Genomic DNA, 11,409 nt, shown 5'->3' on the forward strand with positions numbered 1-11,409 from the left:
GCAAGGCTACGAACCAAGAGCAGGAAAGTGGGCTAGGCCAAATGGCACTTTTACAATCAGTACAGATGTGATGGACCAAATGGCCTCCTTCTGTACTGCAAATTTCTTTGGTTCTGTTTGAAGGTAAAACTGCCTCTCTTGACTGGAAAGACTGGTCATATAATGTACAGCTAGCAGTGTAGTTTTTAGTGTTCCCTGTGCTCTTGCTATCCTTGAATGGAGAGCACACCGTAATTACCTTGCTTTTTAAAGCACATAAAAATGGCATAGGATAGAAACACTTAGAATGAATCCCACCACTTTGGTCAGTGGTAGCTCTTGTCTGAGTCAGGAGGTACTGATTTCGAGCACCTCCCAGTACTTGAATGCATTATCTATGCTGACATCAATGTTGCATTGATAGAAATTGAGTTGTTAATGAGATATTAAACCCAAGGCCTCATTTGCCTGCTCAGATAGATGTAAAAACTGCCCAGGCACTTCTCGGAAGATGATCAGGGAATTTTCCTGGAATTGCCAATGTTCATCCCACAATGACCACCTCTAAATCAGAATAACTGGCCATTTATTGTGTTTGCTGTTTGGGAGACACTGTTATGCATTAATTAGCTGCTACATTAGCCACCAAAACAATAGTGATGACTTCCAACAAAATTCATTGGCTGATACATTTTGATACATCATGAAGGCATGAAGAGTTATGCATAAATGTAAGTTTGTTCTTCCTTACTCACTTTCATTGCATTACAAGTTGCTCAGTTGTTAATCCTTTGTCAGAACACTGGGTTTTTCCAAAAGGTCTATTCCTTATTTTTTATTTCAGATTTTTGATGAAGATTCTGAATACTTTCAGATGTCTTTTGTTTATTCTCAGGCATTTCTTTCTTTCTATTCATTACATTATTCCTATTATAAAATAAAGCTGATACTCCAATGAATTGTATGAATTTGGCATTATAACTTTGTTTACCTTTTTGAAAGACAATTTTATGGGAGTGATTATTGTCACTATTGCTGACTATTGTATACTGTGTTTGACTGACTGCATTATTGTGTGTTTTCTTTTATGCATTAGATTCACAGGAGTAAAAACAAGTGGAAATTCTATCTTAAAGATGGAATAATGACCTTCAATGGGAGGGATTATGTGTTCTCTAAAGCTGTCGGGGACGCAGAATGGTAGAAGCGAAAACGTTCAAATAAACAAGTTGCCTAATCCATTATGGGAGACCTTTTCAAATGATTTGTATGGATCGGTGGTTTATCACTGCCGTGCCCATGAACTAATTTGTGAAAAATGTTGGTACAAGTTGCCCCTTGTTTTCATTGACATTTTACATACTTGTGGTAAAATTGATCAGGACCTGTTATGATGCAAGTTCTTTCAAAACAGAAGTTGTTTAACTGGCTAATAATGATACTTAAAATAAAAAAGCACGCTTGAATGTTGAGAAAAGAGACTAATTAAATGGTAAATATAATTTGTGTTACAGGAACATTTATCTGAATCTTGAAAATAAAATTATTATGCAAAATGTATCTTGTGAGGAAGTAATATGAAAAGGTGTACAAGATACAAACACAAGTGAAGAGATGTTGCCTACTGTGTAAAAGTTTGATCTAAATTGGGAGGAAAACTCTTGAGTAAACCCTTAATGGCCTATTTTAACCAAATGAGCAGTATTTAATGTAACCTTAAATACTGAATGTACCCAATAAATTGGTAATCTAATAATGGAGAGCAAATGCTTAAAGGGAACATTTGTATGGGAGCTCTGTTCCCCATATATTTGGCATGTTTACTTAATGCGATAAATAGCAAGGTTTTACTATCAGGATGTTCCCATTAGGATAGATCTACTGTCCTTTGTACAACATACAACCACTCAGAAAATATATTTTTTTCACTATAAATCTAAAACTGATCAATTTTGCCATATGAAACACTTTTAGCATAAAATCCACAACCTATTAAGTAGGTTTTCAAATTAAATATATGAAATATCTATTGAAACCTTCAAATGTAATGCAATTTTGCAGATATTTCATTTAGAATTTGTTTAGAATTTTGAGGGTCTGTATATGTTTGATATTTCTAAGGGTACAGCCCCTCCTTTTTCAAATTAGCTATTTCCTTTTGTCCACTCCAATCCACCCTCTAGCCTCTCTGAGTTCTACAGCCAGCAAGACATACGAGTCGACAGCTGAGATGGCTGCAGAGAAGAAAAAAGCTAACAATCAGTGTCTGTTGTCCCTTTACTTTTTCATTTTTATTTGGGGAAACATGTAGCCTCTTCTAAGCATTTCCATGATGATGTGGCGGATATGGTGGATCATGGGTATAACCCCATACTCACTCCAATCACTCCATAGCACTCACATTGTTGCTTCAGAATGCTGGGAGATATGTGGGTCATAAATTGCTTAGAATACATTTTCATCTTTCCTTTTTTCAGAAAAAAATTTTAAAAAACAGTACCAGGATTAAAGATTTGAAATGTCATTTAGAGTTAAGATGCACATTGATTGTATACTGTACTCCATTGTCTGTCATTTTTCCAAATTCTCAAATATTAATGTTATCATTATTTTGGTTTTGCTCTATTAGTTGAGAATTTGTAAATCACCTTTGAAGAGAAACTCAAAGGAAGATGTATTATACTTTTTTGTCCCATTTTAGTGAGCAATGTTTTCAAATGTAATTGTTCATTGTAATGAACAGAATAAAAACAGAAAATCCTCTGGCTAAACTTATGTATGAACATTTCTTTATGTTGTGCTATTATATTTCTTAACCCTTTGCTTAATTTTGTGTTAAGAACAAATGTGCTGGGTGGTGGAGTGGCTTGTCTCCATTGCCAAGATCTAGGTTAAAATACAACCCAAGACAGCATAACATCTTGAACACAAGTATTGACTGAGAAAGGATTGTTTGGCTCATTTAAGTTGATCCAATTCTTTCAGACCATGTATCAGTTGCACAGCTTTAGACTTGATCCAATTTAATCCATCTCCTGAAGGAGATGATTAACCATGGGTAAAACCTCCAAGAAGAAAATGTTCTGAAATTTGTCACTAACCTGCTCAATAATCTTGTGAAACATCAGTGAATCAATCTAACGTTACAGCCAGCCGTGTTGGAGCCATCATGTTCTGTACAGTTGATAATCTATATCTAAAGTTCAATTCTCTTATTAACCAGATAACCTTGTAGCTTTTTAAAATTCAAATCTGATTCTGAAGGTAGTTAATTCCACGTATCTAGTACATTGAGGAAGACCTTTCTCCTATTCTTTTAGTCTTGGATGAGATTTGTTAATATTGTGTTTTCGTTCTTTGGTCAATTTAAGTTAAAGTTAGATCGATCATTTCCTTTATTCCCCTTCTAGTGAATTTGATGAGCCAAAGTTCTAGAATCATTCCATTCACTTTTCCCTAAACCACTAATTGAATGCTGTATAAATTGCACAGGATTAAAATAGCCTTGCAATCAATGACAGCAAAATGCACTGAGTATTTGATGAAATTCATTGATAGTAGGCTCACACGAGTGCTGATGTATCTACATTTTCCTTTTCTATTTTTTTCCAGCAGGCACTCATCCATTCTGCTAGGTTTCCTCTGTCCTTACACTTTTGATTTAATTAATGGCTCTGGTTGGAAAACAAATCAGTTTTGCGGTCTCTCCTCTATGAACATTTAATATCTCATTTTGGTATTTTTTGTGGAGTTGAGCTTAACTCAAAATCAAAATTCCTCATGACCATTTGTAAAATAGGTCCTATCATTGGTTCCCTTCTGTTTGATATACTGATAAGCATTGTCCTTCAACCCCAAAAAATCTTGTGCCATCACCATTTTGGAAGTAATGCACTGAAAGTAAACAATTGCAATAAAAAATACAGAAAATCCTTTGCTCATCCATTTAATTTGTTCTGATTCTTTTGAATTTTATCAATTGTCTTATGCTTTAATCATGAGGCCAGATAGATTGTGCTATTAGTTAAGCATACCTTCTGCCAAATTAATTGGGAATAGTATAAAAAGCAGAGGCTTCAAAACAGGTTCTTGTGAAACTCCACCTGTCACTGACTCAACTTCCTACCAAAAGACACTTTTATTTACCATCTTCTGCATTTTTTCCTGTTCCTTTATTCTCCTGAAATTAGTGACCCATGCCAGGATAGTTTCACTGATCATTTCGTGCTCATGGGCAGAATTTTTCTGTCGGCGTGCGGGGGGTGAGACCTGCATGCCGACGTGTAAAATGACGCGCGGTGACGTTGGGCGCACATCCCGATGTCACCGTGTGCCATCGCGATATTTCGGTGGGCGGGCGCGCGACGATGTCCGTTGCCTGACCACCATTAATTAACGGGCCACTTAAGGCCCTTGAGGCTCCAATTGACCTGGATTTTAAGGTGCCAGTGGGATCTTCGGCTCGTCACACGGGCAGGTGGGTATTGGAAATTTGCATAAAGCTCATCCACGGGTGGGAGAAGAGGGCTCAGTGGGTTCGCAAATCCAGGCATTTAAAAGTTACTGCTCAGAAGTTAGTGAAACTTGCTTGTGAGAGGTGGAAAAGTTGCAAACGCATACCAGCTGGTTGGACTGGACTCAATCTTCAGGTCAGCACTTTTCAGTGAGGATTTGTTTCGGGGCCTGTAGGTTTTAGCACGCCTCCCTGAGCCTGGGAATGGGAGGTGATCTCTCCACTTGAGGCACCTCATCTGGGGAGGAGGCCAGGAGTGCAAATTCAGCCTGCAGGGGAGCCACCTTTGGGAGGACAGGTGCAGGCACAAGGGGTGCAGGCCCAAGAGGTAGTCCAAGGTGGAAGGGGCCGCAGAAGACTCCACTATCCTGCTGCCAGGGTATACAGCCGGCGAAGTACCTACCTCAGTATGTCTTGAGGTGCAGTGCCGAAGGAGGCTCCATCTCTCAAGGGAGACAGTCAGCTACATCTGTCAGATGATTGGGCCAGAGATCTCCGCTAACTGTGTGAGCGGACACCCCATGCCCGTGGCTCTAAAGGTCACAGCTGCCCTCAACTTCTGTGCCTCCAGCTCTTTCCAGGGGTCAGTGGGTGATCTTTGTGGTGTTTTGCAATCAGCTGTCCACAATTATGTCAAGCAGGTTACAGACGCTCTGTTCAGGTGTGAATTGACCTTCATCCACTATCTGGGTGGATGGGCTGAGGCAAGCCAGACACACCGAGCCAGAGGCTTCGCGGCAATTGCTGGCTTCCCCCACGTCCAGGGTGCTATAGTTTGTACACATGTGGCCATCAAGTCGCCAGCAGGTGAGCCCGGTGCCTTCATCAACAGGAAGGGCTTCCACTCCATGAACGTGCTGATAGTGTGTGATCACAGGATGCTGATCCTACAAGTCTGTGCAAGGTACCCAGGCAGCTCCCACAACGCCTACATCCTCAGACACTCCCAGGTTCCGGGGCCCTTCAGTGCTCCAGTCCGGCTGGATGGATGGCTGCCGGGTGACAAGGGCTATCCCCTCAGAAGGTAGTTCATGACGTCTCTCCGCCATCCAAGTACAGAAGCTGAGCAGCGCTTCAATAGGAGCCACGGCACCACAAGAGCTGTGGTGGAAAGAACCATCTCAAGATCTGCTTCCGATGCCTGGACCATTCCGGGGGCGCACTGCAGCGCCCCCCAGATCGTGTGTCGCTGATAGTGGTTGCACGCTGCGCTCTCCACAACCTTGCGCTGCAAAGGGGGGATGCTGTGGATGAAGAAGATGTAGACTGAGTGGCTGTGGCTGAACATGATGAGTCCAGCAGTGAGTCCGAGGATGAGAATGCACAGGGAAATGATGAGAGGGCACACGCTGACCCGGGCGTACTCCAGGGCCAAAAGTTTCCATTTGGCGAGCGGAGCAGGAGCGGACGCGGCTGAGTGTGGACCCGATCGGTGCCTGTAATTGGGGCCGCATCGCCATTTTGTGAAGGCAGGCCAATTAAGGCCTGCCCAGCGCATTTCCGACTCCCATGAATAGCGGGAGTGTGCGGGCTGCGGCGGGCGTGCTCAAACGTGGCAGTCTGTTTAAAAGAAGGCCTGGCAGCCTCCTGTAGGCTGCTCACAATGGCCACCTGGAGATCCAACCACAGGGGGTCTGCTCAGCAGGGCACTCTGGAGGGAAGGGCAGAGGAGCAGGACAGGCTGCAGGGTCTGCCACAGGAGCATGGCAGGCTGCAGGGTAGGCCAGTGGGGGGCCAATGTGCCCCTCGCTTTCCAAATGATTGCTTTACTGCCCTCCTCGAGGAGGTGGCAGCACGGCGGGAGGTGTTGGTCCCCCAGGATGGGAGGAGGAGGCCCCCCCCACATGACGAAGCGTGCATGGGAGGAGGTGGCGGAGGTGGTGAGCTCCCACGATGTGGTGCGGCGCACCTAGATGCAGGGCCATAAACGCTTCAACAATTTGTTGCACTCTGGAAGGGTGAGTACCATGTTGGCGTTGGGCATTTAGCCCAGCAGGTAGCCTTAGCCTTTGAGGGCTTCCCCCCCTCACCCCCCCAAGTCTTACTGTCGTGACTGCATTGAATCATGTTGGGCATTTCTCGTATGCTGGGTGGGGAAGCAGATAGTGCCCATGCTTACATCAGCCTGAGTGGTTCATGAGGAGATGAGATCCCCTGCACCATGTGTTGCTCTTAGTCTCACATGACTAATCTGGGGGCAACCTGCAGGAGATGCAGCTAGGCCCATACTCAGAACTCCAACACATGTCCTATTCATGGTGATGAGATTGTGGAAGGGGAGCCTCAAGGTCTCGTGGCCAAGAGCCACCCGCTGCCCTTGATGCCGCACCTATTTGCGCCTCCTTGCTATGGGAGCTAAGACCATGTGTTTCCTAAAGTGATGGACGCAGAATGTGTCCAAGGTGGCCGTTGGCGGGGGGTTGGGAGCAGGTGTACTATCTTTGTGTGACTGATCAGCAGTAGCGTGGAGAGGAGGCAATGGAGGCCTGATATGGACCACTGGTTGGGGTTCGGCGTGTGCGTGCAGAGTCCATGTGCGATTAGCTGCAATGAATAGTCTTCTCTGTTTTTCAGGAGAAGAATGCTGACAATGCATGTGAGCGTTTGCGGACTGGAGGCGGCCAGGCCCAGCTCATGATTTTGAGCCAATTCGAGCAGGAGGCCCTGGAGCTTGAGAGGGTCCATGTGCCCAGGTCCACAGGTGTCGGTGAGGCTGGGGTGGAACAGCCAGGTATTTGAAGCCAACAGTGACATCCGCTCTGTCTTCCCACCATCTATAGCACTGATGATTGTTTGAATCGTTATTGTTGCAACATTGCTTATTCACAGACTGATAGAGTCAGAGGTGTGGATCGTAGACAAAGGTCCCTCAGCTCTTCGAAGATGCGCGTGACAAGTACCTTCCAAAGTCGCCTTATCCCACTTCCCACCACTATCCCCATGGCCTTGTATGCCATGGCATCGCAACTGCACATCCAAATACTTATTACATGTTAGGAGGTTTCTGCGTCCACCACCCTTTCAGGCAGTGGGTCCCACATTACTGTGTGCAAAAGTTCCTCATCACCTCACCTGTCAACCTCATGCCCCTTACCTTAAATCAATGCCACCAGGTTACTCATCCCTCTGCTAAGGGGAAAAGTTCCTTTCTGTCGACCCTATCTTGCTTCTCATAATGTTATAAAGCTCAGTAATGTCACCCCTCAATCTCCTCTGCTCCAGGGGAAATAACCCCAGTCTATGCTATGTCTCCTCATAACTCCAACTCTCCAGCCCAGCCAGCATCCTGGTCAGCGACCTCTGCATTCTCTCCACTCCAATCACATCCCTCCCGTGAACTGCATATCACAACTGCACACAGAACTATAGCTGTGGCCTAGGCAGCGTTTTCTGCACTTGCAACATGACCTCCCTGTTCCTATATTCTATTCCTCGGCTAATAAAGGCAAGTATGGCATTTACCTTCTTAAACACCTTATGTACCTGCCCCATTACCTTAACGGGCCTGTCGACATGCCCAGCAAGGTCCCTCTGATCCTCCTCACTTTCCACGGCCCTACCATTCCTCGTGTATTCCTGTACCTTGTTTCTCCTGCCCAAGTGCATCACCTCACACTTATCCACGTAACATTCCATTTGGCATTCCTTATACCATCTGACCAGCCCATCTGTATCCACCTGTTATGTTAGGATCTCCTCCTGACTATTTGCCATCCCACCAATATTCATCTCCATAGGTTTTGGAAGGTTGAGTGCATAATGAGCCGGGGGAAATGGATGAAGTGTGTCACTGTGTGCACGTTAACTGATCCACTGTCCTTGTTGTTAATTTCAGCATCATCAGAGCCTGTCGACCAGGAGCAATTGCAGATGCCCCCTCTCACACCTGAGGGCCCTCAACTGTCACCTGCGTCACACCATTTCTGTGAGGCAGGCACCAGCTCAGACACTAACACCTTGGTGGGAATTGCAACATCGGCAAATGTCCCGGGGCACAGTGGAGAGTGCACTTCACAATCGCTGGAGGAGCTGGCAGAGACAGAGAGTGCCGATGGCGCCAGCAGCCAGAGGACTGCAGGGGGCCAGGCACATGCTGAGTTGGTGCCTGATGATGTGCCTCTGGAGTCGCCCGCGATGCAGCAGCTGCAGGAAATGTGGCCGGGTGTGCGGGAGCATCTGGGAGTGTTGCATGAGACTATGCTTCACTTGGTGTCTGTGGTGGAGGAGTCCAGGCGGAGCATCAGTGATGTAATGAGCCTCATGGTAGAGCGTCTTGCTTCCTCCTTAGAGAGAGTGGCGACTCTAGTGGGGAGGGGCTTCCAGGAGAACAAGCAGGTTCTCCTGGGGTTACGCTTGGACCTGCAAGTCCTCACAGCACCTGTGACCACAGCTGGTCATTGCCAATGTGGAAGATGGTGTGGGCTTCAAGCTTCCCAGCTCGTTGCCCATCCATCGACAATGAGCAGGAGGGTCCGGGTCAACCTCACATCGGCGGAGCAGCTGCCTGTTGTATCTGTGGGCTCCTCTCACGGCGCTCCGGATGAGGGCAACTGCTGCTCCGCCCCTCTCCCAGTGACTGCTTCATCGGGTGAGGCTGCAACGACTGGGGAGATGCCAGCTGTGGACCTGGCAGCTCCCTCCCAGGCAGGCCCAGCACAGGCTCCTCGGGCCAGAGGACAACCGCCAAGGTCATTGAGGCCAACAGGACAGCAGAGTCAGCAGGCTGTCTTAGATGCCACTCTGAGCGATGGAGAGGCACCAAGACGTAGCACCCGTCATCATAAGCATAAGGCAGCTTAGGCACACCACGGGTTTCTCACTGGTATTTTTGTGTTGGCCCTAGATTAGGGAATTATTATTTGTTTATGGTTGAGAAACATTTTGCTTTCATTTTGTGTGACCTTATGTTGGTGAAAATTAAAACCAGATGTGTTACCATGGCCGAGGGTGGCTCCTTTGTTCTGCATTTGTATGTTTTACATACATGTCATGAGTGTTTGAGTGGACATTGAGGTTTATGTCCAAAGCCCTTAGTTGCAGCTGATGAAATGGCAGATTTAGCACTTAAGTGCTGAGTATGGAAACGCCAGGCAAGGCTGGTCCTACTGATCCACGTGTGTGGAGCTAGCTGAAGGTTCGTTGGATTAAAGTGCCCCGGGTGTCCCTGCCTCCTTGGTGTAGTCTCGGGTCAGCGTTTAGCCCATCATCATTCCCCTGTGCCTCCTCATCCTCAAAATCAGTGCTGGACTCATCGTGTGCAGCCGCATCCACTGTTTCAACATCTTCATCGTCCACTGCATCCCCCCTTTCCAGCGCAAGACTGTGGAGAGTGCAGCATGCAACCACTATCACCGAGTCACAGTCTGGGGGATACTGGAGTGTGCCCCCTGAGTGGTCCAGGCATCGGAAGCGCATCTTGAGAAGACCGATGGCTCTCTCCACCACAGCCCTTGTGGATGTGTGGCTCCTATTGTACAACTGCTCAGCTTCTGTTCTTGGATGGCGGAGAGGCGTCATGAGCCACCTTCTGAGGCGTTTGTCCTTGTCACCCAGCAGCCATCCATCCAGCCGAGTTGGACCACTGAAGAGCCCCGGCACCTGGGAGTGTCTGAGGATGTAGGTATCGTGGGAACTGCCTGGGTACCTTGCACAGACTTGTAGAATCAGCATCCTGTGATCACACACTATCTGCACGTTCATGGAGTGGAAGCCCTTCCTGTTGACGAAGGCACCGGGCTCACCTGCTGGTGCCTTGATGGCCACATGTGTACAGTCTATTGCACCCTGGACACAGGGGAAGCCAGCAATGGCCGCGAAGCCTCTGGCTTACTGTGTCTGGCTTGCCTGGTCCCAACGGAAGTGGATGAAGGTCAATGCCCATCTGAACAGAGCATCTGTGACCTGCTTGACACAAGTGTGCACAGCTGATTGGGAGACACCACAAAGATCACCCTTCGAGCTCTGGAAGGAGCCAGAGGCATAGAAGTTGAGGGCAACTGTGACCTTCAGAGCCGCTGGCATGGGGTGTCCGCCCACACAGTTAGCAGAGATCTCAGGGCCAATCATCTGACAGATATAGTTGACTGTCCCCCTTGAGAGACGGAGCCTCCTTCGGCACTGCACCTCAGACATATTGAGGTAGCTGCTTCGCCGCCTGTATACCCTGGCAGCAGGATAGTGGTGTCTTCTGCGGTCCCTTCCACCTTGGACTACCTCTTGGCCCTGCGCCCCTTGTGCCTGTGCCTGTACTCCCAAAGGTGGCTCCCCTGGAGGCTTATTGTGCACTCCTGGCCCCCTCCTTATTGTAGCCCTCCATTCCTCCTCAGAGGAGCTGCCTTCAGTGGAGATGTTAGAACCCATACCCAGGCTAAGGGGAGGCCTCCGGAAAGCTGCAGGCCTGATAAAGATTACTGACTGCAGAGTGCTGACCTGAAGGTTCAAAGTGCACAGAAAGCTGCTGGAATTCGTTCTGAACTGCTACAGATCACACAGGCATGTTTAAAAAACTTTCTGCAATAAATACTCACAGACCAGATTGACAGCCCCACTGAGCCCTCTTATCCCGCCCGTGGACGAGTCTCTTACCCACTTGCCCGTTGCGTCCGTCTGCCGAGCCGAAGATCATACGGGCGGCTGAAAATCGGCGTCGATTGATGATTTAAGGGCCTTAACTAGCCCGTTAATTAAAGGCGGGCGCAGGTCGAACTTCATTGCGTGTCTGCCCAGCGAAATATCGCGATGGTGCGCGGTGATGTCGGGGCGCTTGCCCAACATCGCCGCGCGTCACTTTACGCGCTGACGTGTGGGGCCCATCCTCCCCCGCCTGTCAAGCAGAAAACTCTGCCCCAGGGAGGCAGGGACACCCGGGACATCTAATCCAAGGAACCTTTAGCAGGCACGCTCATATGGACCTCCAA

The 11,409-nt window shown here is 47.5% G+C and overlaps 1 protein-coding gene across 1 annotated transcript in view; it reads left to right on the forward strand.

Moving 5' to 3' along the window:
• The window catches only part of ston1 (stonin 1), a 122,150-nt gene extending 120,891 nt beyond the window's left edge, over positions 1 to 1,259 (forward strand). Inside the window, exon 12 of the mRNA XM_078556367.1 lies at positions 1,076 to 1,259. Within this exon, the coding sequence (XP_078412493.1) occupies positions 1,076 to 1,183 (108 nt within the window). The 3' untranslated portion in view covers positions 1,184 to 1,259. The remainder of the gene's footprint in view (positions 1 to 1,075) is intronic.
• The last annotated feature ends 10,150 nt before the right edge of the window (positions 1,260 to 11,409 follow it).

The sequence above is a fragment of the Cetorhinus maximus genome, chromosome 14 (assembly GCF_964194155.1).
Source record: "Cetorhinus maximus chromosome 14, sCetMax3.hap1.1, whole genome shotgun sequence".
In the NCBI taxonomy this organism is placed as follows: domain Eukaryota; kingdom Metazoa; phylum Chordata; class Chondrichthyes; order Lamniformes; family Cetorhinidae; genus Cetorhinus; species Cetorhinus maximus.